Source organism: Lepus europaeus, chromosome 2 (genome assembly GCF_033115175.1).
Source record: "Lepus europaeus isolate LE1 chromosome 2, mLepTim1.pri, whole genome shotgun sequence".
NCBI classification, from domain to species: Eukaryota; Metazoa; Chordata; class Mammalia; order Lagomorpha; family Leporidae; genus Lepus; species Lepus europaeus.
The window spans coordinates 15,263,718-15,286,425 of NC_084828.1; the positions used below are offsets into that span (position 1 = coordinate 15,263,718).

Below are 22,708 nucleotides of genomic sequence, written 5' to 3' on the forward strand. Positions count from 1 at the left end.
TTGGATTCATATTACCCATTTGGGAGACCTGGATTAAATTCCTTTCTTATCATTTGACCCTAACCTATCCCAGTCCCAACAGTTGCAGGTTTTTGAGGAGTAAAGCAGCAACAGGACATCTCAGTCTGTCTTATCTGTCTATCGGTTACTCTATCTTTGTTTCTCTGCCTTTCGCATAACTAAAATAGAACAAATAAATTTTAAAGATATATGCATCAGCTATACATAACTATATTTCCTACTCTATGTAGACTAAGTCATTTATTCTTCACAGCCAACTTACAATAAAATAACACCACCCTTCTCTTTTGACAATGTGGAAACTGAGTGACAGAAACATTTGGAACTTTATTGAAGATCAGAGATAGAATTAGTAACTAAGAAATCTGAATATTGAGCCCTTGTTCTTAACAACTACATATGTGGCTTCCCAGGAGCTAGCTAATGACACATGATGCAGAGGAATATGGATTACATGAGAGGAGTCATTAGTGATCTGTTGCCAAAGAAGGAATTTTTTTTTAACTACATAGTGTAGAACTGTTTATTTTCAGTGAAAAATTTGAGAAGAGACAATGATTAGTATAGGATTGTATGCTGGCAACATCAAAGTAAACTAATAATAATGTTTTAGTCTAACTGGTGGCTAGAATTCCCTAAATTAGAGCTTTAAAAATTAGAAAAGTAGTATTTAATTCTCATTTATTATATGCCATACACTTCCCTAAGTATTTTCACACATATTATCTCATTCCATCTCCAGTACAGTCCTACAAATTATGTGCTGTTAGTCCTAGCTTTACATTAGAATGTGCTGTTGAAGTACTTAGAAAAAACAATTGTTCAAGATTACATGCTAATAAATATGTCCAAATGGTGCTCAAGATTACACACTAATAAATATATTTAAATGGTGCTCTGTAAGAGAGTGACTCATAACTTGTTAAGGCAAATCCTGGTTGTTCCAACTCAAGAATTTATTTTAGAAGGGGGGGGTGAAGGAAAATAGAGGCAGAGAGAGACAGGCACACAGACAGAACTCTCTTATCCACTGGTTCATATGCACAAATACTCATAACCTCCAGAGGTAGGCCAGGGTTAAATCTCAGAGCCAGGAATATTCCAAGTCTCCCATATTGTTGTTAGGAATCTAATTGAATTGTCATTGCTGCTTTCTAGGGTCAGCATTGGCAGAGAGCTAGAGTTAGAACTCAGCAGCACGTATCAAACCCAGACAATCAGATATGAGATATGGGCATCTTAATTGCAAGGCAAAACACCTGTGCCTCAAAATGTTTAATTCTTAATACAGCTGTATCTCATTATATAGCATCTTTCCCTGCAAAGTTAAGCATGAATCAAAGTAGGTTTCCTATTGTTCCACTAACTTGCATTATTATTTTAGAAATATTTATATTCATTAAGTTTTGTTCCCTAAAATTCAGATTTTTGGCTATCACTCTTCATTCTTTCAAGTTGTTAATGATATTTTATCCGCTGACTTAAATAAAATAAAAATGGTCAACATTTTAGGTTAGTACTGCTAACGTCAGGAATCGTTTTGACTCAATATTTATAATTCAATTGCTATGTCAGTATCGATTTGCATGCATTTTACTTCATAAAGCATGAAATCATTTTTGCATCATTTAATGGAACATTAGCAAGTAGAATTAGGACAGAAAATGCAAGGCAAATTTTGTCGTGACCCAAAAGTCTAGAAGTTGCTCACCATTATTTTCTTTAAGAACCACTTACCAGAAAATTTAGTTTTTTTTTCATCTTCTCTGTTTATCCTTAAGGATTTTAACCTTTGGATGAAATTGGAAAAAGAGTTCCATAACTCTATTTTAATGAGTAGACAGGAAGCTACTGGGTCATTAAAGAGAAGTTTGTGTCTTATTCCTAAGATTGCATGAGTATTTTTCTGACTTATCTGATGGTGAGAAAGCTTATTGCTTGCATTTAAAACTTGCCCTACATCTAGAACATAAACTCCGCAAGCTACTTAAAGAGCATCTATCATATTTGTCTATATTTTTGACAGTGTATTAATTTTCTGTGACTGCTGTAAGAAATCTACTCCATGGCTTAAAACAACGGAAATGCATTATCTCCCAGTTCTGAATACCAGAGCCCAAAATCAACTTCAAAAACCTAAAGACAAGGTGTCAGCAGGGCTATTTCCTTCAGGAATCTCTAAGGGAGGATCCACTACCTCTTTCTGCCCGTTTGTAGAGGTTGCTGGCCTTCCTGGACATGTGTCTTCAAACTCTATTTCTTCTGTCACATAACCTTCTCTCTCATTGCTCTATTGTCTCCTTATTATAAGAACTCTTGTGTATATACAATGCCCAACAAGATTTTTTTTTCCAAACATATATATTTAACCAAGCACAAAAAGTTCCTTTTGTCATATCAGGTAGCAAATTTTAGTTTGTAATTTTTGTTCCCCAAATTAAGAAATGGGCATCTTAGGTGGGTGGATTTGAAGACAATATTTAGCATTCCACACATGGGAAGCACTCAAAATAGGGAAATGAAAGGAAGGCATGATCCTTTTAGGAGTTAAGTGAAAAAAGATTGAGGTTTATGTTTCTCTGAAGCCTTTAGAGAACAGTGTCACCCAGATAACAATGGTCTTTGATTCCTGCTAAAGCCGCCATTGTAATGAACCTGATGAAGACGAAAGTTAAAGAAAATTCTGTAGAGGTGTAATTTATAGAAAATAGTGGTGTGAATAGGGGGCATGGATACATGTTAGTTTGATGTACTGAGTCATTAAGAAAACATAAAAGCAAATCAAAAAATAAAGAAAAAAACGAATAAAGAAAGGGGATGGAGGGAGTAGAGAGGTAAGTATGCTTATATTAGAATTGTACTTATTAAATACATGAAATCTGTTCTGTTTATATTAATTCAAATGTTTTAAAAAGCAGTGAGATGAGTTAAATTAATTCTGCCTTTGCAAATCCACTTGTTTAGAATATTATTGTACCAAAATTTTACATACATTATAAAACTCATGATATGAATATGAGTTATGCTATACAATGTTCTACCTTAATTTGTTGGATCTACACTTATCTATATCTTTGTACTTAGTGCTAAGATAGAAAGGGAGCATATGGGCTTTACAACTGACTGAATTATTCAGTTGTTTTGTTGTTTTTCCTCAGACCTGCTACAAGGAAACTGAAGTAAAAAGCCAGAAGTAACAGTGGTGTGACAGAGAGATGTGGAAATTAAGTTCCACTGGGTTCTGAGCTTTTCTATGTACTCCCAGATTTGATAACTTAGTGGAAGGTTGGTTTCCAGCTGCCTTGTGTGTATTCTTTTCTATTTTCCTACCTCAAGGCTGAAATTTTCAGCGCAAAATAACAAGGCTCCCTACAGGTAAACAATTTGCTAAAAAGATACTTCCCTAACCATGACCCTATTCACCTGAGACAAATTCTAGAAGACAACTAAATATGTTCAATGAAGAGTTGCTTATTGTCACCTTCTTTACAGAATAAATACTGAGATGCACTGGTAAAACTTAGATTAAAAAATATAGTTTGAAGAAGCTCTGTAGGTTTACATCACTGTGTATTTTACATATCCATTTGAGAAGCAGTAAAATTCAAGGGAAATCTAACTGTCTTCTGTAAGGACAGTGAATTTTCCCACGATCCCTTCATCTCATCCTGCTGCAGCAGTCAGTACTGTCCTCTGTCTGAATTTATCACTTTTAATAAACACATTGCTATTTTCAATTCAGTGAAACTGTAAATATGACTTACAATATATATATTTTCAATAACACAATGTCATCTGCAGTTTAAATGAAAATCTTAAAGAAATTACTTCAGCATTCACCCTAAGGAATTCAAAGTATTATTAAAAATATACAGTGCATATAAGAATCATATAGATTATTCAAATAAAATTTTTAAGCACAGTCATTCTCTTTTGTTGACATAGACTAAAAATAACTGCATTGTTCAACACAGGGATGAAATGCAGTCTATGTGAAAAAGAAAGCAAATCAAAAGTAAAGTTTAGCTGGGGGAAAATGAGGAAAATATATATCTGATAGGAATTGAGTTACAGCAGAGACAATGGAACACATGCTATATAATCTGTCAACTAGGAAAGTACAATCTTGAGAAACTGGTCTTTGATATTACATGTTGCAGAAACTCTTCAAGAAAAGGAATTCATAGAGGCTCTGGTTGCTTAGCAACCACTGACCCATGAGAGCAAGTTCTTTTTTTATCCCAGTGTGGGTCACTGAGTTCACTGGGATTGCTGTAAGTCTTGGGTATGGAAATCTCCAAAAACATCGTACGAGAAGTTGCCACTAGCATATGGCCTAGCACAGGTAAGAGTGTAGTACATTTTTTGGGAAATCAATTCTTGTTTTTTTTTTGTTTTTTTTTGTCTTGTTTTGTTTTGTTTTTTTGACAGGCAGAGTGGACAGTGAGAGAGAGAGAGACAGAGAGAAAGGTCTTCCTTTGCCATTGGTTCACCCTCCAATGGCTGCTGCAGCCAGCGCTCTGCAGCCGGCGCATCACACTGATCTGAAGCCAGGAGCCAGGTGCTTCTCCTGGTCTCCCATGGGGTGCAGGGCCCAAGCACTTGAGCCATCCTCCACTGCACTCCCTGGCCACAGCAGAGAGCTGGCCTGGAAGAGGGGCAACCGGGACAGAATCCGGCGCCCCGACCGGGACTAGAACCCAGTGTGCTGGCGCTGCAAGGCGGAGGATTAGCCTGGTGAGCTGCAGTGACAGCCCAATTCTTGTTTTTAATAGGGCAATGCTTTATCCCCTCTTGTGAGTAACAAGGTTGAGAAGCCCAAAATATGGAACTTATTTCAGAGGATAGAATGAAATTCTGCAGTCATTTTCAGTTGCCAGAAATTGGGTAAATATATGTTCCTGTTTTACTTGTACTCTTGTTAGCCTTTTAATAACCATGCTGCTGAAGCCCATGGACACATGAACTCTTGTTAACTGCTGAATGATAGATGAGAGTTCACCTATTAACATTGAAATCACTATTTGCCAAAGCTATAGTCTATATATGGTGAATGACCAGTGGTGTTAAAGTAGCAATGATGGATACTTCAAAGAAACAAAATGTTGACTTTTCTATGAGTGTGAAGACATCAGCAGCTGTGGCTAAACAAAGTGTTAATGAGATGTTACTGTGTTTTTTTCCCACAATAACACAGAGAGAAGGAAGAGAGAGAGGCTCCTGGGAATTCCAAGGAAAGATATAAATGTCCCTGGCCACAGACGCACCATAATTGTCCAGCTAACACTGACATGCAGTCGGGCACCATGTCGTTTCTAGGCTATCCTGCATTTGGCGGTGCCACATCCTACAGAACACATTGTTATATTCCGGTAACAACTTCTGCTCCTCTTTCTTCTGAAGAAGTAAGCCCTGCCTTTGAACTCTGCTTACCCAGTAGCTGTCAAGGAGATCTCTGGCTCCTGGATCAAAGCCAAGAATCCTATTGTGAAGTACCAAGCTGCAACTCTCCGAGCTGTGAGCCCACGACCTGCGACACAAGTTGTGATCCGCCAAACTCCTGTGGGCCCTGCAGCTCCCCATCAGCAGGCCAGGTCAGCACTGCCTGTGAAATCACCAGTATCAGACCTACCCCCAGCTGCTGCCCAGGCACTCAAGCTAAGGGGTATGTATCCAGTTGCTACCCACCCACTCAATACGTATCCAAAGGCTGCCAGACACTTCGCCATTTCTCTACTTCCTTTGGGCAACTTAACTACTCACACAGGAGTCTTTGGCCTCTAAATTACTGTGGACTGGAGAACTTGGGGGTTAGATCCTACCAAAATCGTGGCTTTGTACCCAGTAGCTTCTCACCATTATGTTATATTGCCAGCAGTTACCAACCCCAAAGCTACTTAGTGAGAAATTGCCAATATCCGAGTTATGGGTTGACAAGGCGCCAACCTCTGAGCTGTTTACGTAGAAATTTGCCATCTCTGAGCTGTGTACCCAGTACCTTTCCACCTCTGAGATATTTATGCAGTGGTAGCAGACCTCTGAATTGCTACTGACCAGCAAAAAGCATTTACAGCAGCTAGAAATTGCCCAATTCTATGAAGTAAGAATCTCTAAAATTCTACAAATTACCTTGTGCATCTTAAGAACCTTATCATATTAGCCTCATATATAACTCCAGGGATTGATAACCATAGCCACTACCACCTGCTAGCTTGTATTCTATTGCTTTGTTAATAGTTTTTGTGTTAAAGTCTGATCCTATAGGTAGTAATATTTCTGGAGTCAGTGAGGAGATGCCACATGAAATATATCCATTGCCGGTCTTCTTACTGTAAGCATCATTGTCCCTTACCTGCCAGTATGATCATCAGCTACCTTTCCTTGATGGATGGGTACACCTTTGTTTCAGAGCTTATTCTAGAATGCCAGTTCTTTCAGGAGGTTTGGCTTTTAATCAATACTTTTTTCAGCTGCCTTACTAGCACCTTGCTAATGAGCTGAGAGATAACATTATATTAAACATAATGAACTGTGCTTTTTCATCCTTTCCCTACTGACTTATTGAAACCAAGTGCAAATAGCCATGACCAACTGGAACTCAAAAACAGAAGACTTCAGCAAATTTCTTCCAAAGAAGCCATAAAACATAGGATCAACCGGCTCTTGACTTTTGTCCTGAATGCCTAGGAGAAAGCCTAGGAAGAAGATAAAGCACACCAATTGTTTGTAACAAGAATAATAAAATACTTTTATAGCTGTCTCATAATTAGTGTTAGTCTAGCTTCGCTGAATTGTTGCATTTTGATTTTGGAAACATGCCTGGTTCTTGGATAATAAACACATTTCTATCTGAAAAGAATGGCTTTCCTTATGCCTTATTTCACATTCACTAAAGTTTATCCATGTGCAGAACAACATACATAACTGATGAGAAGTTATTTCTGCTATTTAGTTTATAATCTAAATCAGAAAATGTAAGGAAGATAGGCTTTGAAGTCCAGGGTTTTTATTTGTTAATTTTATTTTATTCTGTTTGTAACATATTAATTGTGTCTCTTTTAGAATGTCTGTGGCTGATATTCACATGGAAATTGGTAGGAATATTTGCAAAATGAGTAACTTTAGTAAAATGTGCATTGTGCGTTAAATTTATGCATATTATACTGCATAGCATGTGTATTTATTAGTTTTATAGGTAAGGCGTGGCAATTGAATAGATTTAATATTGAATCCCTTGAAAAGTGATTTAACCTCTAAGTTTTCATCAAAAAATAGAAATTAAACCATCTATCTTAGTAGTAAAAATAACATGATAGATATCCTAAGGTTTATGGTAAATAAAAAGCAAGTCTAATTTAAAGACAAATGTTATGGTCCCTGAAGATGAGTATAACCGTAGATTGGTAGATTGGGGTAGGATCACCAATATCAAATCAATGACCAAAACTGAAATTTACAAAGCAGGCAAATGTGGTTGGTAGCTTATTTATGTATACAGTAGGCTTACTGTGCATAGAAAAGACTTCTGAGGAAGTATTAATATACTCTTTCAGTTTCAACACTTCCACTGGCCATCAAATCACTCTTGTATGTGTTCATTCAGTTTTCACAGAACTGTACTTGCCAAAATGTTTTTTTTTTTATGTTAAGAAAAATATCTCTGTCCTTTGCAACCGTCTATTGTCCACATAGGAGCAGTTCAATACCTTTAACATAGGATAGGTGTTTAAGTATTTGAAAATAGCTCTTTGTGTCTTAGCTGAGAATTATGTTATCCAAACTAAACAAAAATTCTTTCTGTCTGTCAGCTTTAATTGTAAATCTAGTTTTTGAATCATTGAATGGGATAAGTTAAGGGCTTTAAGATTTATAAATCCGAGGGTGAGCACTATGTCACACTGATGAAGCCACGACTTGTGATCCTGCATTTTGTGTAAGAGTGTTTGGCTCAAGTCCCATCTATTTCACTTTCATCCCAACTTCCTGCTAATGTGCATCCTGGGAAGTAATAGACGATGGTTCAAGTACATGAGTCCCACCCACTCACATGGGAAATAAGGATAGAATTTCATGTTCCTTGGTTAGGCCTGGATCAAATCTGGTTCTCCTGGGAATTGGGAAGTGAGCCAACAGATGGAAAATAGCACTCTCCCCGCCCCGCCATGTCTCTATATCTCTATCTCTCTGGCCTCTGCCTTTCAAGTAAATAAAAATAGACATTAAAAATAGTTACAGTTCCTATTCTCGAGAATTATTCATGGCCGGTGCCACGGCTCAATAGGCTAATCCTCCACCTTGCAGCGCCGGCACACCGGGTTCTAGTCCCAGTTGGAACGCTGGATTCTGTCCCGGTTGCCCATCTGCCAGGCCAGCTCTCTGCTGTGGCCCCGGAGTACAGTGGAGGATGGCCCATGTGCTTGGGCCCTGCACCCACATGGGAGACCAGGAGAAGCACCTGGCTCCTGCCTTCAGATCAGCACAGTGCGCCGGCCGCAGTGGCCATTGGAGGGTGAACCAACAGCATAGGAAGACCTTACTCTCTGTCTCTCTCTCACTGTCCACTCTGCCTGTCAAAAAAAAAGAAAAAAAAAGAATTATTCATATAGGTAATGTATGGAAACAAACATAATATGTTTCAATCGTTTTAAGAACAACATTTGAACTTCAGAACAAGGGAAGAAGATGACTTCTAACTGGAAGAATGAGGGAACACGTCACATAAGAAATAGTCCTGAAGTTACGATTGAATAGGAAATGACTAGAAGTCTGAAAAAAGGAGACAGGGGTGACAGGAAAATTGGAAAAGAGCTGTGGTTAAGTTTGGGCAGAACAAAGGGCACATAAAATAACCAGGCAAAAATATTGGGAAAAAATACAGGACATTAAAGTCCTCGGGTAGGAAAGAATGATCAAATAAGCAATAGCTATTAAATGAAAGGTTTCTGAATATGGCAAAATCAAAATAAAATATTCCTGGTAATATAAAATGCCATCCAGATGTTAAAATTAAGCAAGAGGGTGTGTAGGGGTGGGGCTGTTGAGGCATATGAGAACTCTCCATATTTTTAACTCAGTTTTTCTATAAACACTAAATCTAAAAAAATAAACAAGCAACACAAAATAGAAGAAAATCAGAATTGAGAGAAAATATGTGTAATACATTGCTTTATATACACATATATTCATTATATTATATTCATGGTATAACAGTAATACATTGCTATAATATTGGGTACTTCATTGTAGTATATTATTTTAATTATTCTATTATTAGTTATTATTAATCTCCTACATGCCGAACTTATGAATTGAACTTTATCATAGTTTTATAATCTAGGAAATAATAGTCTATTTACTGTTCAGACCATCTGCAGTTTTAAGTGTCCTCTCGGGGTCTTGGAACGCATCTCCTGTAGCTTAGGGAGACCTACTATATTCATTACAGAACTGCTTGAAAACTAAAAAATTGAAAACAATGGTAATTGCCACAATAGCAGATCACAAACTAAACTGTAATCTAATCATACTAATAAATATTTTACAGCAGTGTAGAAGAAAGACATTGTTCCATATGAATTAATATGATAAAAGAAGTATTATGATACAAAAAGAATGATTAAAATACAAGATACAAAATGTGACATGTTCTGTATAATCAGACACATAAAAATATATACTTTTCTATATAATATATGTTCTGTAGCCTGCTCTCTCTATATATATATACACACTATGGTAATATATTAAATATAATATATAAGAATAAAATTAAAAACTACACTATATTCTAAACACACACACCATATACAAAAATATATTTGTGTATACATATATTAAAATATTCTTTCTCTCTGGTAGAATATCTAATTGCTAATACCTTCGTGTAACTATTAATAAAAATGTCAGGGATCATTGTGGCACAGCTGGCTAAGGCACCACTTGGGACTCCTACCTTTTACATCAGAGTGCCTGGGATGCAGCGCCACCTCTGCCTCTTTAGATCTGGCTTCCTGGTAATGCACCTGGACAGCAGCAGATGATATCTCAAGTACTGAGTTGCTACCGCCAACTGTGGATGGTGTTTCTAGCTCCTGGCTTCTGCCTGGTTCAGCACTGGCTGTTAAGGACTTTGGATATTCAGCAGATGGAAGACTTCTCTCTCTCTCTCCCCATCATATTCTGATTTTCAAATAAAAAAAAAAGGAGAATAAATAAACATTAATGATGGGCCCGTTGCCATGCTGGCTCATTTGGCTAATCCTCCACCTGTGACGTCGGTATCCCATATGAGCAATGGGTTCTAGTCCCGGTTGCTCCTGCTCCAGTCCAGCTCTCTGCTGTGGCCTGGGGGGAGGGCAGTGGAGGATGGCCCAAGTGCTTGGGCTCTGCACCTGCGTGAGAGACCAGGAGGAAGCACCTGGCTCCTGGCTTCGGATCCGTGCAGCACTGGCTGTAGCAGCCATTTGGGGGGTGAACCAACTGAAGGAAGACCTTTCTCTCTGTCTCTCTCTCTCACTGTCTATAATTCTACCTGTCAAATAAATAAATAAATTAATTAATTAAAAAAAGTTAATGATAATAATAAATTTGAAAAGAAAAATTAAGTAGGCCTCAATCTTCTAAGGCATGTTATCTTCTAGAATGTTATAGGATGTGAACATTTATGTTTTACCTGTTGAATTTCAGCTAAAATATTATGTTTAATTTTAAAAAGCACAAATTGTGTCCATAACTCCAGTGGCTGCTGATTTATAGAACTAAGCTGATTTAAATTAGTACTTGAATATACATAATAGAAACTTCTTTTCCCTTAAATTTCACTGTATAATTGACCAACACTTTCTACATGTTGACTAAAATTTTCTTTGTAAGAAAAAAGTCCCCTAGTTACATACTCAAAATATTATTTTCAGGGCCAGCATTGTGGTGTAGCAGGATAAACCTTCTCCTGCAGTTCTGACATCCCATATGAGCACCACTGCTGGGTCTTAGTCCACCCGTACAAGGATGGACTGGGTCCGAGGAAAGGTAAGTGCGCCGCTCGCCCGTTCCCCAGCCTCCCGATCCCGGAGACAATCAGACGCAGCGGGGAGCCAAGTCTAGCAAGGACTCATTTACTTCCTGAGAAACAGAACCTTTTATAGCACAAAACTGCAGAGTCATTGGGGCAGGGCTAAGGACCAACCAATCACTTAAAAATTCACCTTACGGGGGGCTTTCTATAGGACTAGCCATATGTCTATACACTTGTTACTAGTTTTGTTACCTCCCCTGATGTTGCACAGCCAATCAGTTTTAGTGGTAAACAACTTTGGATTCCGCCCACCTTACTTCCCCTGGGCTCCATCATGTAACTAATTTCCCCACATATTCCCCCTTTTTTGTTTTAGCACGCGGTCCCTGTCTTAGGTTGCCCCTGGCCGTCCTTGCCCTTACCCGTCATTGGTAACCCAGGCAGCTTGGCCATGAGCCCTGTCTTAGGTTGGTGCAGGACGCTGGGTGCTTTACCCGTCTTGGGGTGTCGCGTGACTTGTTATTATGGGAGCGTGGTGAGCTTTCTCCACCGCCTGTCTTAGGTTGTTCCGGTCCATCCGGAATCTTACCCGTCGTTGGCAATGTGGAGAGCACCGGGGACACTTCTCCAGTTCAGGGGATCATAGCCCTTTGTGGCTAGCAACCTCTAGTAATGAACCTCAACCTGTCTTACCCTTGTTGCCTCTATGTGCTGTTGTATAAACTGTATAAGGCTATTCATTATGCATGGGCCAATAGCAAGGATTAAAAGCAGGGTGAGAAGCAGTCCAAAAAGAGGGAGGAGGTAGGGCAAGAGTCCATTAAGGCCCATCCAAAGGGGGCTTTCTTGGAGTTCTCTTCGTCTTTTTCAGGTCCTCCTGAAGTGTTTTGATGATCACGTTTGGGTCATCAAATCCCCCGTCACTGGGCTGGGCACTTCAGGATCACAGTGAAGAGTAGCATCATCACCTGCCTCTGGATCTCTGTCCGTTTCTGGAAGAGGAAAGACAAGGGGATCTCCCTCAGGGGCAAACCGCTCCCTGGGTGGGTTGTTACTTGCATCGGGCATAGGCCTGATATTTCTGGCCGGTATTCAAATTTGAGTCAACTCCCCTATGGGGAACACACAGCCAAATCCTCTTCCCAACTGAATCAGTGGGTCAGGCCCTCTCCAGAGTCGGGTGAGAGGGTCTCTCCATCTAACGAGCATCTGAGGTTTAGCGGTTAAATGTCCCCAATGTTTTTGGAACCTTGACTCCCTTGACCCTTTCGAAAAATCTAAAATATAAACAAGGCCTTATGTAACTGTAGATGGGGGGTAGCCACTCCCCCTTTTTGTTTTAATAACTGTTTTTTGAGGCATTGATGGTTTTTTTTTTTTTTTTCTTTTCCACCATAGCCTGTTCCTGTGGGTTGTGAGGAATTTTAGTAGAGTGCTGAATCGTTTTACATCTTGGCAGCACTTTTAAACATCCCAATTGGTTATTATCTCTGTAATATGAGAGATATATCTTTTGATATCTCCAGGGGCCCTTTTGAAGATACCAAAAGTTTAGAGAATTTAGAACTTTGATTTTTAGAAAGTTTGTTAAAGGTGCCAAGAGAACTTAGAGTATCTGGTTAGAATAGAATTTTTTTAACATCCTGAAATGATAGCCCTTTATTAGACATGATGATCTTAACACTTTTAGACCAGATCTAATCATAAAGGTATTTAGCAATGCTTTTCATCAATTTGAACTTAACAGAGACAGTAGAGTACACAATAGATTACCTTGACAGAACATGAATTTTATGTTTTTTGTTATTGAATAAACCAGAAATAAACACCTTGAACATAAGAGTTAGTACACAAAATCCTCACATAACTTAGAACTATTTAACAGAGCTAAAAAGGACCTAACTTTAGAAATGGCAGAGTAACCCATTAAGCAGACACTGTTAAAATAGACGTTACAGTTTTTGCAAAAACAGATTCCAAGATTTACGACTTAGACCATTTCCAGATATTTACTAACATTAGTGCACATTTTTTACTTCAACTTTAGGTCAATGTAATTTTGGCATTAGCACGTAACTTAAAGAAAACTCTGTAAACGATTTTAAAGTTGTAAACCTTTTAAAACCTTTCATGACTTGCTCACACCTTCTGAAACTTTATACCTGTAGTTACTTTTACATAGTCTTGAATTGTCATGTATGGACAATCTATGAGAATACATGCTAACAAACTCAAAAAGTCTCTCTTATAAGACACTGAGTTATTAATGAATACCACACTATTAACTCCTCCTGGACAGCAAACATGGACACTAGTACATGTTTACAACTTTGAAAAGATCTTCATCGTTAAGAGAAACAAATTTAAAGCATAAAACCGAGCAAGTGAGCTACCAAGCAAACCGAAGGGCTTTGGCATTAACTTAATTCTCTGAACCAATCTGTATTGGCTTACTTTAGTTAACAATATAAGGGCTTGTATACACAGAATTTACTCATTTTTGTAAGGCCACTCTAGCTGGAAAGCAAGAACATGAATACAGTACAGGTCTGACATTATTCACAACATTTTAATATACTTTGCATAATTTGAATTGACTCAAACAGTTGTTACTTTAACAAATTTAGAGCCCCATCCTTTGAGAGTTCCAGGGATCCTACTGGAAGTCCCAAAGTTGTTAGACTCCATTTGAGAATTTAAACTGTTAGAGAGTCAAACCACTCAGCCAAAAACTAGCACGTATAACCTGAGTATTTTAATCAAAGCTGTGGGGTAGATCTGATCAGAGTTAGGTAATCACTTAAACATTAAAGACAGACAAATCCAATAAAACACGAAACCTTCAAGACACGTGCAAACTCTTAGATAAGTTAACTACAGCTGCACAGAAAAGAGCTGGTCATCAGCATAGGAGCCCATTGCTTAGGACAGGGAAACACATCTGAAACAAAGCGGCAGGGAATGAGAGACTTCCGTGGTGCTGGAGAAAAAGTCTTATTAACTGCAAATAAAGACTCATTAGGTTGGAAAGGGTTAATGGATGAAGGTTTTTGTTCCTTTAGGTAAGGCCAGTGGTAGCCAAAGGCATTTTTTCTTCTCCCTCCTGGTGAGGACAGCATTGAATTGTAAATGGAGAGGAAAAAAGCAGCCCAAGAACTAGTCTCCCTAGAGTATCTGGCTGTGGCCTGCAAGGGTGCAACAGGCTACACTGACTGGAAGAGAGTGCAGAGAAAGCCATGGTCCCCCATTTACGGGGAAGACTGTGCACGTCGGGGCCTAGCAGGACTGGCTGTGGGGTTGAGTAGGCACGTTGTTTACAAGATGGCGGCGGGCGATTCAAGGGAGGGGAATAACCATAAAGGGGTGGCCACATGGGCGGAATTGGAGGCGCAGTGCATTGAGGCAGTGTTGGGCTTTTAGGGGTTGCCGCCACACCTGAAAGTTCCACCTTAGTTTTAACTGCCTCTGGGGATTTATGAGCCTCCCCCAGGCCAGCGCAGGCCTTTAGATGATCAGCATTCATTCCTTCCCAAACAAGCATTTTAACAAACTGATCCCAAAGGTCCCCAGCCAGCAACTTAGGACGGAGACTGTGTTCAACCCTAGCTACAAAATCTGGCAATGACTCTCCCAGCTTTTGTCGCACCCCCGCGATGGGAGATTCAGTGGGCCCCTCATCCAGCTTGTACCAGGCATTAAGTCCTGCCTGCCTCACTTGTTCACGGTACGGAGCAGGTAGCACAGCTTGCTGGATCCCCGTAGAGAATAGTTCCCCCGTCCCAGCCAGCATAGTGTATGTAATAGGGATAGCTGGCTGGGCTGCTCGGTTAGCTTCGGCTCTCACCCGGCACTCCTCCTTAAAGAAGGTGCACCACTTTATGAACTGGAAACTCACGGGGACTGCCTTGGCCACGTCCAACCAGCCCTCAGGGACACATGGTTGATAAGCTATGTGTTGTAGCAGAGTTTGGGCCCAGGGGGAATTTTCTGCCACTGCCTTGCGAAGCTCCTTTAAGTCCTTCGCTTCCCAGGGATACCACTCCAGAGCTCTGTTGCTGCCTGGAGCTAAATTAACAGGGTAGGCCTGAGGCAGCAGGTTCCCTGGCCCAGAGTTCACTTCCCTATGCTGCTTTATGTCCACCGGATAAGCTTCCGCAAAGGTTGCCTCATTTCTCCTCTCCCCTCCTGGGCAATCATAAGTGCCCAGATCACAAAGCTCCCTCCATGGCTCTACATAGGGGGAGGCCGCTTCTGCCCCGGGGAGGTATGGGGGTGGTCCCGGCCCTTCTAGGGTGGATGGGCTAGGCGTGACGACTTTTACTTTCGTTTTTACCTCAACAGTTCGTGCCTCAACAGGCTCTCTGCATTCCTGATCAAACTTAGCCCATTCTCTTTCCCCGCCATCTTCCTCTGAGTCTCTGGGCTCTCCCAAGTCCTGTAAGGCCTTTAAGGCCCAGTCCATAATGGACGAAACTGCATTACCCATACTAGGGTTTCACTTACCCTGAGAGACCGCTTGGCCTCGGCCGAAAAGTTACTGCTTGTGCCCCACGTTGGGCGCCAGATGCTGGGTCTTAGTCCACCCGTACAAGGATGGACTGGGTCCGAGGAAAGGTAAGTGCGCCGCTCGCCCATTCCCCAGCCTCCCGATCCCGGAGACAATCAGACGCAGCGGGGAGCCAAGTCTAGCAAGGACTCATTTACTTCCTGAGAAACAGAACCTTTTATAGCACAAAACTGCAGAGTCATTGGGGCAGGGCTAAGGACCAACCAATCACTTAAAAATTCACCTTACGGGGGGCTTTCTATAGGACTAGCCATATGTCTATACATTTGTTACTAGTTTTGTTACCTCCCCTGATGTTGCACAGCCAATCAGTTTTAGTGGTAAACAACTTTGGATTCCGCCCACCTTACTTCCCCTGGGCTCCATCATGTAACTAATTTCCCCACACACCAGTTGGAGTCCAGGCTGCTTCACTTCTTCTTTTTTAAAAAACATTAATTTATCTATTAGAAAGGCAGAGTTACAGAGAGAGAAGAATAGAGAGATAGAGAGAGAGAGAGAGAGAGAGAGAGATTCCATCCACTGGTTCATTTGCCAAAGGGCAGCAACAGTTGGGGTTGGGCCAGGCTGAAACCAGGAATGATGGGTTCCATCAGGATCTCCCATGTGAGTGGCAGGATCCCAAGTACTTGAGTCATTTTCTGCTGCCTTCCCAGGAGCATTAGCAGGGAGTTGGATTGGAAGTAGAGCAGCTGGGACTCAAATTAGCACTCAATTGGGATACTGGTGTCTCAGATGGTAGCTTAACCCACTGCACCACAATGCCAACCCCAGGCTGCTCCACTTATGATCCAGGTCTCTACTAACGTGCCTGGGAAAGCAGTGGAAGATGGTTTTAGTGCTTAGCTCCTGACACCTACATGGAGAACCAGGTGGAGTTCCTGACTCTTGGTTTTAGCCTGGGACAACCCCATATGTTGCAGCCATATGGGGAATGAACCAATGAATGGAAGGTCTCTCTCTCTGCCTCTCTCTCTCCCCTCCCCACTTCCCTCCCTTCCTCTCCCTTTTTTTAAAATATCATTTCCCACAGCTGTGAAAATTCTAAAAATCCTACTATAATGAAAGTTCACATCTTATATTTTCTCATTCTCTCTTTTATATACTGCAGAGAAAGGAGTGTGATGAAAGAAATACATGTACAGCCACTGTTCTAAATGCTATCAATCAAATAAAATCCTATCCTGAGATTTCTTTAATACACACTCTATTTAATGAATGATTAATGTCTTTTCATTTATATGCATGAGAGTTTTGTTTTGATGGCTAAAAATATATATAATAAAATTTCAAAGAGTTGATAAAACTAGCACAGTGTGTTTGCTATCAAAGGCCTTAGTACACTGCATTATTATTGTATTTGTTTCCATCTGCTGTCTTGAAAGTATATTATTGTATTATTATCTTTTTGAACCCTTCTTCCACGTATGGTATTTTCTGATGGTCATATAAAATCTCCGTGATCCCTAAACCTAATATGAAAGTTGATAGAGTTTTAAACTTTTTGTTCCATTGAGCTTCTTTTTTTTGTTGTGTTGTTAAGATTTTTTTTTTTATTTGAAAGGCACAGTTACAGAGAGGCAGAGGAAGATAGAGAGAGGTCTTCTATCTGCTGGTTTACTCCCCAAATGACCAAAATGGCCAGAGCCATGCCAATCCTAAGCTAGAAGCCAGGAGCCTCCCCGGGGTCTTCCACGTGGGTACAGGGGCCCAAGCACCTGGGCCATCCTCTACTGCTTTCCCTGGTCATAACAGAGAGCTGGATCAGAAGTGGAGCAGCCAGGACACAAATCGGCGCACATATGGGATGCCAGCACCGCAAGTGGCGGCTTTACCTGCCATGCCACTATACCAGCCCCTCCATTGAGTTTCTTAAAGGTAGCTTTTTCTTTGTGTTCTCCACCAAGTATCCATCACATTCTTCATGACCCAGTTTGTGTTCTGCATGTGACTTTGAAAATGAATATCATCTACCAGGAGCTCTGTAATGAGTGGCAGTCTGACCCGACAATTCTGTTAACCATATTGTCAGTTCCAATAAAGAAAGAGAATATTTCAGGATCATGCAACTCTATATTTATTCATAACTCCCAGCACTGCACTGCCCGTTTGAATTTCCACCTCCACCTGCACTTGCTGAAATCATGATTCCCAGATTGCTTCAGAAGTATATCAGAAGTGCAGGTGAATCATGATCAAATAAGTGTACATATTGTTTCAGAACTAACAGAATTATCTTTGGTCTTCAGCCACTTGGGGTGTTCACCATGCTTGTTCTTTTTGTCTGTTAGCTTAATCTGACTGACAGCTGGGGCCCTGTACATCAACAAGCTGCATGTGTAGAGTCAGGTCACTGACAGATCAGAAGAAAATGTAAGCTCAGATCTTGCCTTTGTTTTGTGTGCCTTACAAGCTGGAGACATGGAAACTCTGGAAGATGGATGCTGTTGTGGACTGCTGTCACTACAGAGTCTAGTGCGTTTCCTGGAGGAATTAGCTAAACGCAGGAAGTAATCCTCTTTGTATTTAATTAAAAGCATACAATCTTTGAATTTGCATTTAGATTCTGTTTTTTTTTTTAATTTATCAATTTATTTTTAGTTCTTTGAAAAGAGGGGGAAGGAGAGGAAGAGAGAGAATCTGCCATTCTCTGATTTGCTTCTCAAATGTCCACGATAGCAGGGGCGACACCAGGATCAGGAGCTCCATCTAGTTCTCCCATGTCAGTGGCAGAGACCCAGGGAATTAAGCCGATATCTGTGGCCTCACGTGGTGTGCATTAGCAGGAAGTTGGATTTGAAGCAGAATCAGGACTCAAAGTCAGGCCATCCTGTATAGGATGTGAGCATCCCTCCTGGGTGGCTTAACTCACTGTACCTTGATGCCCATCCCTAGATTCTGATATTTAACATAAAAAAAGAATTTTGTTAAAGCTTCCCTGGGGCTAGGCCTCAGCAGCAATACTTGAGTACCTGGCCTGCACTCCTGTGGCACCATGCCCCAAGGGGCAGGAACACAGAGAGACAAAGGGGTCCACCTGCCCTACCCGCAGCCTGGATGGTCAACCCCGTGGTGTGGGGCTCCAGTGCCAGCCCTAAGCACCCAGGACACCTATGCGGACCACTGCCACCGCCAACGCGAGCTAGTGCCACCTTGGAGCCCAATGCCAGTCACGCCCATCCCTCACTGGGTGCTCTCACACCACCTACCTGCTTATGGTCTGTGGGCGGGTGTGCACTTGCTACTTGGTGTGCACCAAGTACAACTTGGAAATGTATGTGCAGACGCGCTGCCTGTACAGCTTCCTGCACTTCCTGCTCTACTTCAGCTGCAGCCTCTTGGTGCCTGCATTCTTCTGCCTGCACGCCCTGCTCCGATTCCAGCTCAAGCTGTTGGTGCTGCTGCAACTGCTGAGCCACTGGGGCATGGACTTCCACCTCATGACCAAGATTCGAGGAGAGGCGGGGCTGGTGCTTCATGGTCTTCGTGGACACATGAGGGTGCCAGCCTTAACTCTGCCTCGCTGACTATATCTAGTCTACTCTGGATTGGGTGGGGCCGGTCAGGGCTGTCTCCTTTCCATCCCCCTCTCACAGACCAGGTCTGCAGTACACACGAGGCTTTTTCCTTCTAGTTCCTGCACAGAAAAATGTGTGTGTGGGGGGGGGGGGGCTAAGACTTCTGGGACATGGGCACTGGCTCCCTGTTTCTCACCCTGCCTGTGTGTGCACTACGGTGGGGTGGCTGCCTGCCTGTAGTAGCTGCTCACCCTATTTCGGGTGCTCTGTGTGGTCCCTACCTGTCCAGTCTACACTTCCAGAGTCTCAGTGTGACCTTCCCCTCCACAATCCATACCTAGAGACCTGGGACATGGAGGGATCTTAGGAGCCTTAGGGGAACACTATACCACTGCAAATTCGATTCTTCCCTAGGACGCCTAAGTCTTGTTTCCGCTTCCAGATGCCCTCTGCCACTCTGAGAGGCCATGAGGGTCCCAAATCACAGCCAGGCTTCACGGTCACCTCGATTGCTTAGGCACAGTCCAGCAGGGAGCCACACATGCCGGGGCCCAGCCTGCAGAACTGCATTAGCCCAGGGCTCCACTGGAGGGCAATCTGGAGAGGTCTGGGCGGGTGCTGAAAGTCTTCAGTTTGGATTTTGGAAAGGCTTGGGAGTGTGTGTGGCTTCAGTCTCTTTGAGGCACGCCCAGAGTTGACACTTTCATCTCTTGAGCATCCCAAACAATGTCAGAGGTCCCAGAGGGGCAACAAGAAGACATGCTCAGACTGATTAGAATGCTGGGTGCATGCCAGGGCCTTGCTGCTGTCATTCCATGACTGGATCACTGTTAAACCCTCGAGGGAGTAATAAGCAAAATGATAGGGGGCAGAGACAGGCGGTCAAGGAGGGAAACCCCAGGGGAGGGAACCCTAGGCTTTTGGCTCCCCACTCTCTGCCATGCAGGCATGGTGGTCACCATGGGGCCGGAGGATGGCAAGTAGGCGAACACTGCTTCGCCCAAACTGTCATCACATGGGCATGGGACTGGCCCCTGTGACCCTGCCCTGCCAGGTAGACCAGAGGCCCAGAGAGCTACCAAGAGAAGTATGCCTCTTGAAGAGACACAAAGGGCTCCAACTGGGCAGTGCCTACCATTCTGTGCACCGAGGTCTCTCATTCATAGGTTTCTTCTGTACTTGATCTCCTGCATGGGGTCAGGTGCCAGGCTCACTAGAAGTTGTCCATCTGAAGATCTGGTGGGCAGGCCGGGGCTTCTTTGAGAGATTCACTTCTCCGGCTGCACAAAATCTTTTGCACTAAATTACACTGTTTCCTTAAATTTTTGTTTGATGTTAATTAGCTCATGGTACTCGTAATCACCAACCCCCTTGCTGATTGTGGTGTGGGTGCATGATGGCGGGATGGGTCTGGCTGTGCAGCCTGGAACATGAACATGGCAGTGCGAGGAGTGACAGTAGCACCGAGCTGCTCCATTTCAAGTGTCTATTAAATTCTTTATGAGGTGATCCACTTGCATTAAACTTGGTTTTTAAAATTAAAAGAAAAAAGAATTTTGTCAAAATTTATTTTTCCAAATAAAAAAGATGTATGACTAAATTTAGAACTATTTCTTTCATGGAACAAAGAATAATGACTCCAGGTCCAGAAATGCTTCTTTCACAAAACCATTAAGACCAAGAGAATTTTATTGTCATGATCATGAATTATTTGCCAGTGGGTGCTCAGGCACTGAGAATGGGATTAAACATTAGAATGACAGTATCCGCTCCTGTCTACCAATGTGCATCTTTTCTAAAATACTCTTAAATTCTTTTCTACTCAACTGGAGAACACCTTGAATCTCTATTTTGTGCAAGAACTGGGTGAAATGTGAATCTTGGGTAAGTTTGAGAAATATTTATTGACTGACACACCAGAAGGAAAACACCAAGTGTTTCTTTGTTTGAGATTCACACGCTGTGACTAAGGCAGAGTGATTTATGGAAGAACCTGAATTTAAATCCATAATCTGCCACTTACAGATTTTAAAGCTTAAACTGTCACTTAATCCTCTAGGATTTTATGGAGTGAAGGCTTCTGAAAATTCAGGAAGACAGGGTATAAAATGCCCTCACACAATGCTTGGGGCCTCTGTTCAACACAGGCTAGTCATTCTTATCATCTTAAAAATGAAGGGGTGGGAGGTGGCGCCGCAGCTCACTAGGCTAATCCTCCACCTTGCAGTGCCGGCATACCAGGTTCTAGTCCCGGTTGGGGCGCTGGATTCTGTCCCAGCTGCTCCTCTTCCTATCCAGCTCTCTGCTGTGGCCCAGGAGGGCAGTGGAAGTCAAGTCCTTGGGCCCTGCACCCCATGGGAGACCAGGAGAAGCACCTGGCTCCTGCCTTGGGATCAGCACAGTTTGCTGGCCACAGTATGCCTGCCCCAGCAGACATTGAGGGGTGAACCAACAGAAAAGGAAGACCTTTCTCTCTGTCTCTCTCTCTCACTGTCCACTCTGCCTGTCAAAAAAAAAAAAAAATGAAAGGGCCAGCACTGTGGCATAGTGGGTATAGCTGCTGTCTGCACCCATAAGGGAGACCTGGAAGAAGCTCCTGGCTCCTGGTTTAGGATTGTCATAGCTCCGGCATTTGCTGCCAATTGGGGAATGAACCAGCAGATGGAAGACTCTCTCTGCCTCTTCTCTCTGTGTGTAGCTCTGAATTTCAAATAAATAAATAATTTTTTTAAAAAATAAAAAAATGAAAATGAAAATGGGGGCCTACATGTAGCACAGCTAAGTCAAGGCCTGTGATCCCATTTGGGAGCCATTTCAAGTCCTGGCTGTTCCATTTATGATCCAGCTCCCTGCGAATGCACTTGAGGATGCAGTGGAAGATGTACCAAGTGCTTGGGCCCCTGCCACCATGTGGGAGACCTGGATGGAGTGCCAGGCTCCTGGCTTTGGCCTGGCCTACCCCAGGCCCTTGAGACCATTTGAGATTTGGGGAGTGAACCAGAGAATGAAGGATCTCTCTCTCTCTCTCTCTCTCTCTCTCTCTCTGTGTGTGTGTATGTGTGTGTGTATAAAACTATGTCTTTTGGAAATATATGTAAATCTTAAAAAAAAAAATGATGATGGAGCCTCCATTGTAGACAGTGGGTTAAGCCACCACTTAGGATGCCAGTATCCCATATTGGGCTCCTTTAAAAAATCGTGGCTGCTTCATTTCCCATTCAGCTTCCTGCTAATGAACCTGGATAGACAGTGAAGCCTGGCCCAAGTACTTGGCCCCCTGCCACCCATAGGAGAGACCAGGATGGTGTTCCCTGCTTCTGCCTTCACTCGGACTGTTCTGGCCAATGATTGAAAGATTGTATGTGTGTGTGTGTGTGTGTGTTTCCCTCTGTTCTCTTTCTGCCTTTCAAACAAATACATCTTTAAGAAACATGAAGCTATCCTCTCACATAACCAGTTTTACAACCTTTTTTTTTTCTTGTAAAGATATCACTGAGAATAGCAATTCAAGGTACAAGAGCTAGTTAGGAGGAAGCTAGAACCAGAATCTAGATTCCATGTCTTGTTCAATGTATTTGCAGGGCAGTC

The 22,708-nt window shown here is 42.0% G+C and overlaps 1 protein-coding gene across 1 annotated transcript; it reads left to right on the forward strand.

Annotated features, from left to right (window-relative positions):
* The first annotated feature begins 5,312 nt into the window (after nt 1-5,312).
* Nucleotides 5,313-6,074, forward strand: LOC133747287 (keratin-associated protein 24-1). The gene has a single exon (XM_062175633.1). The coding sequence runs from the start codon at nt 5,313-5,315 to the stop codon at nt 6,072-6,074; it is 762 nt and encodes a 253-aa protein (XP_062031617.1).
* The last annotated feature ends 16,634 nt before the right edge of the window (nt 6,075-22,708 follow it).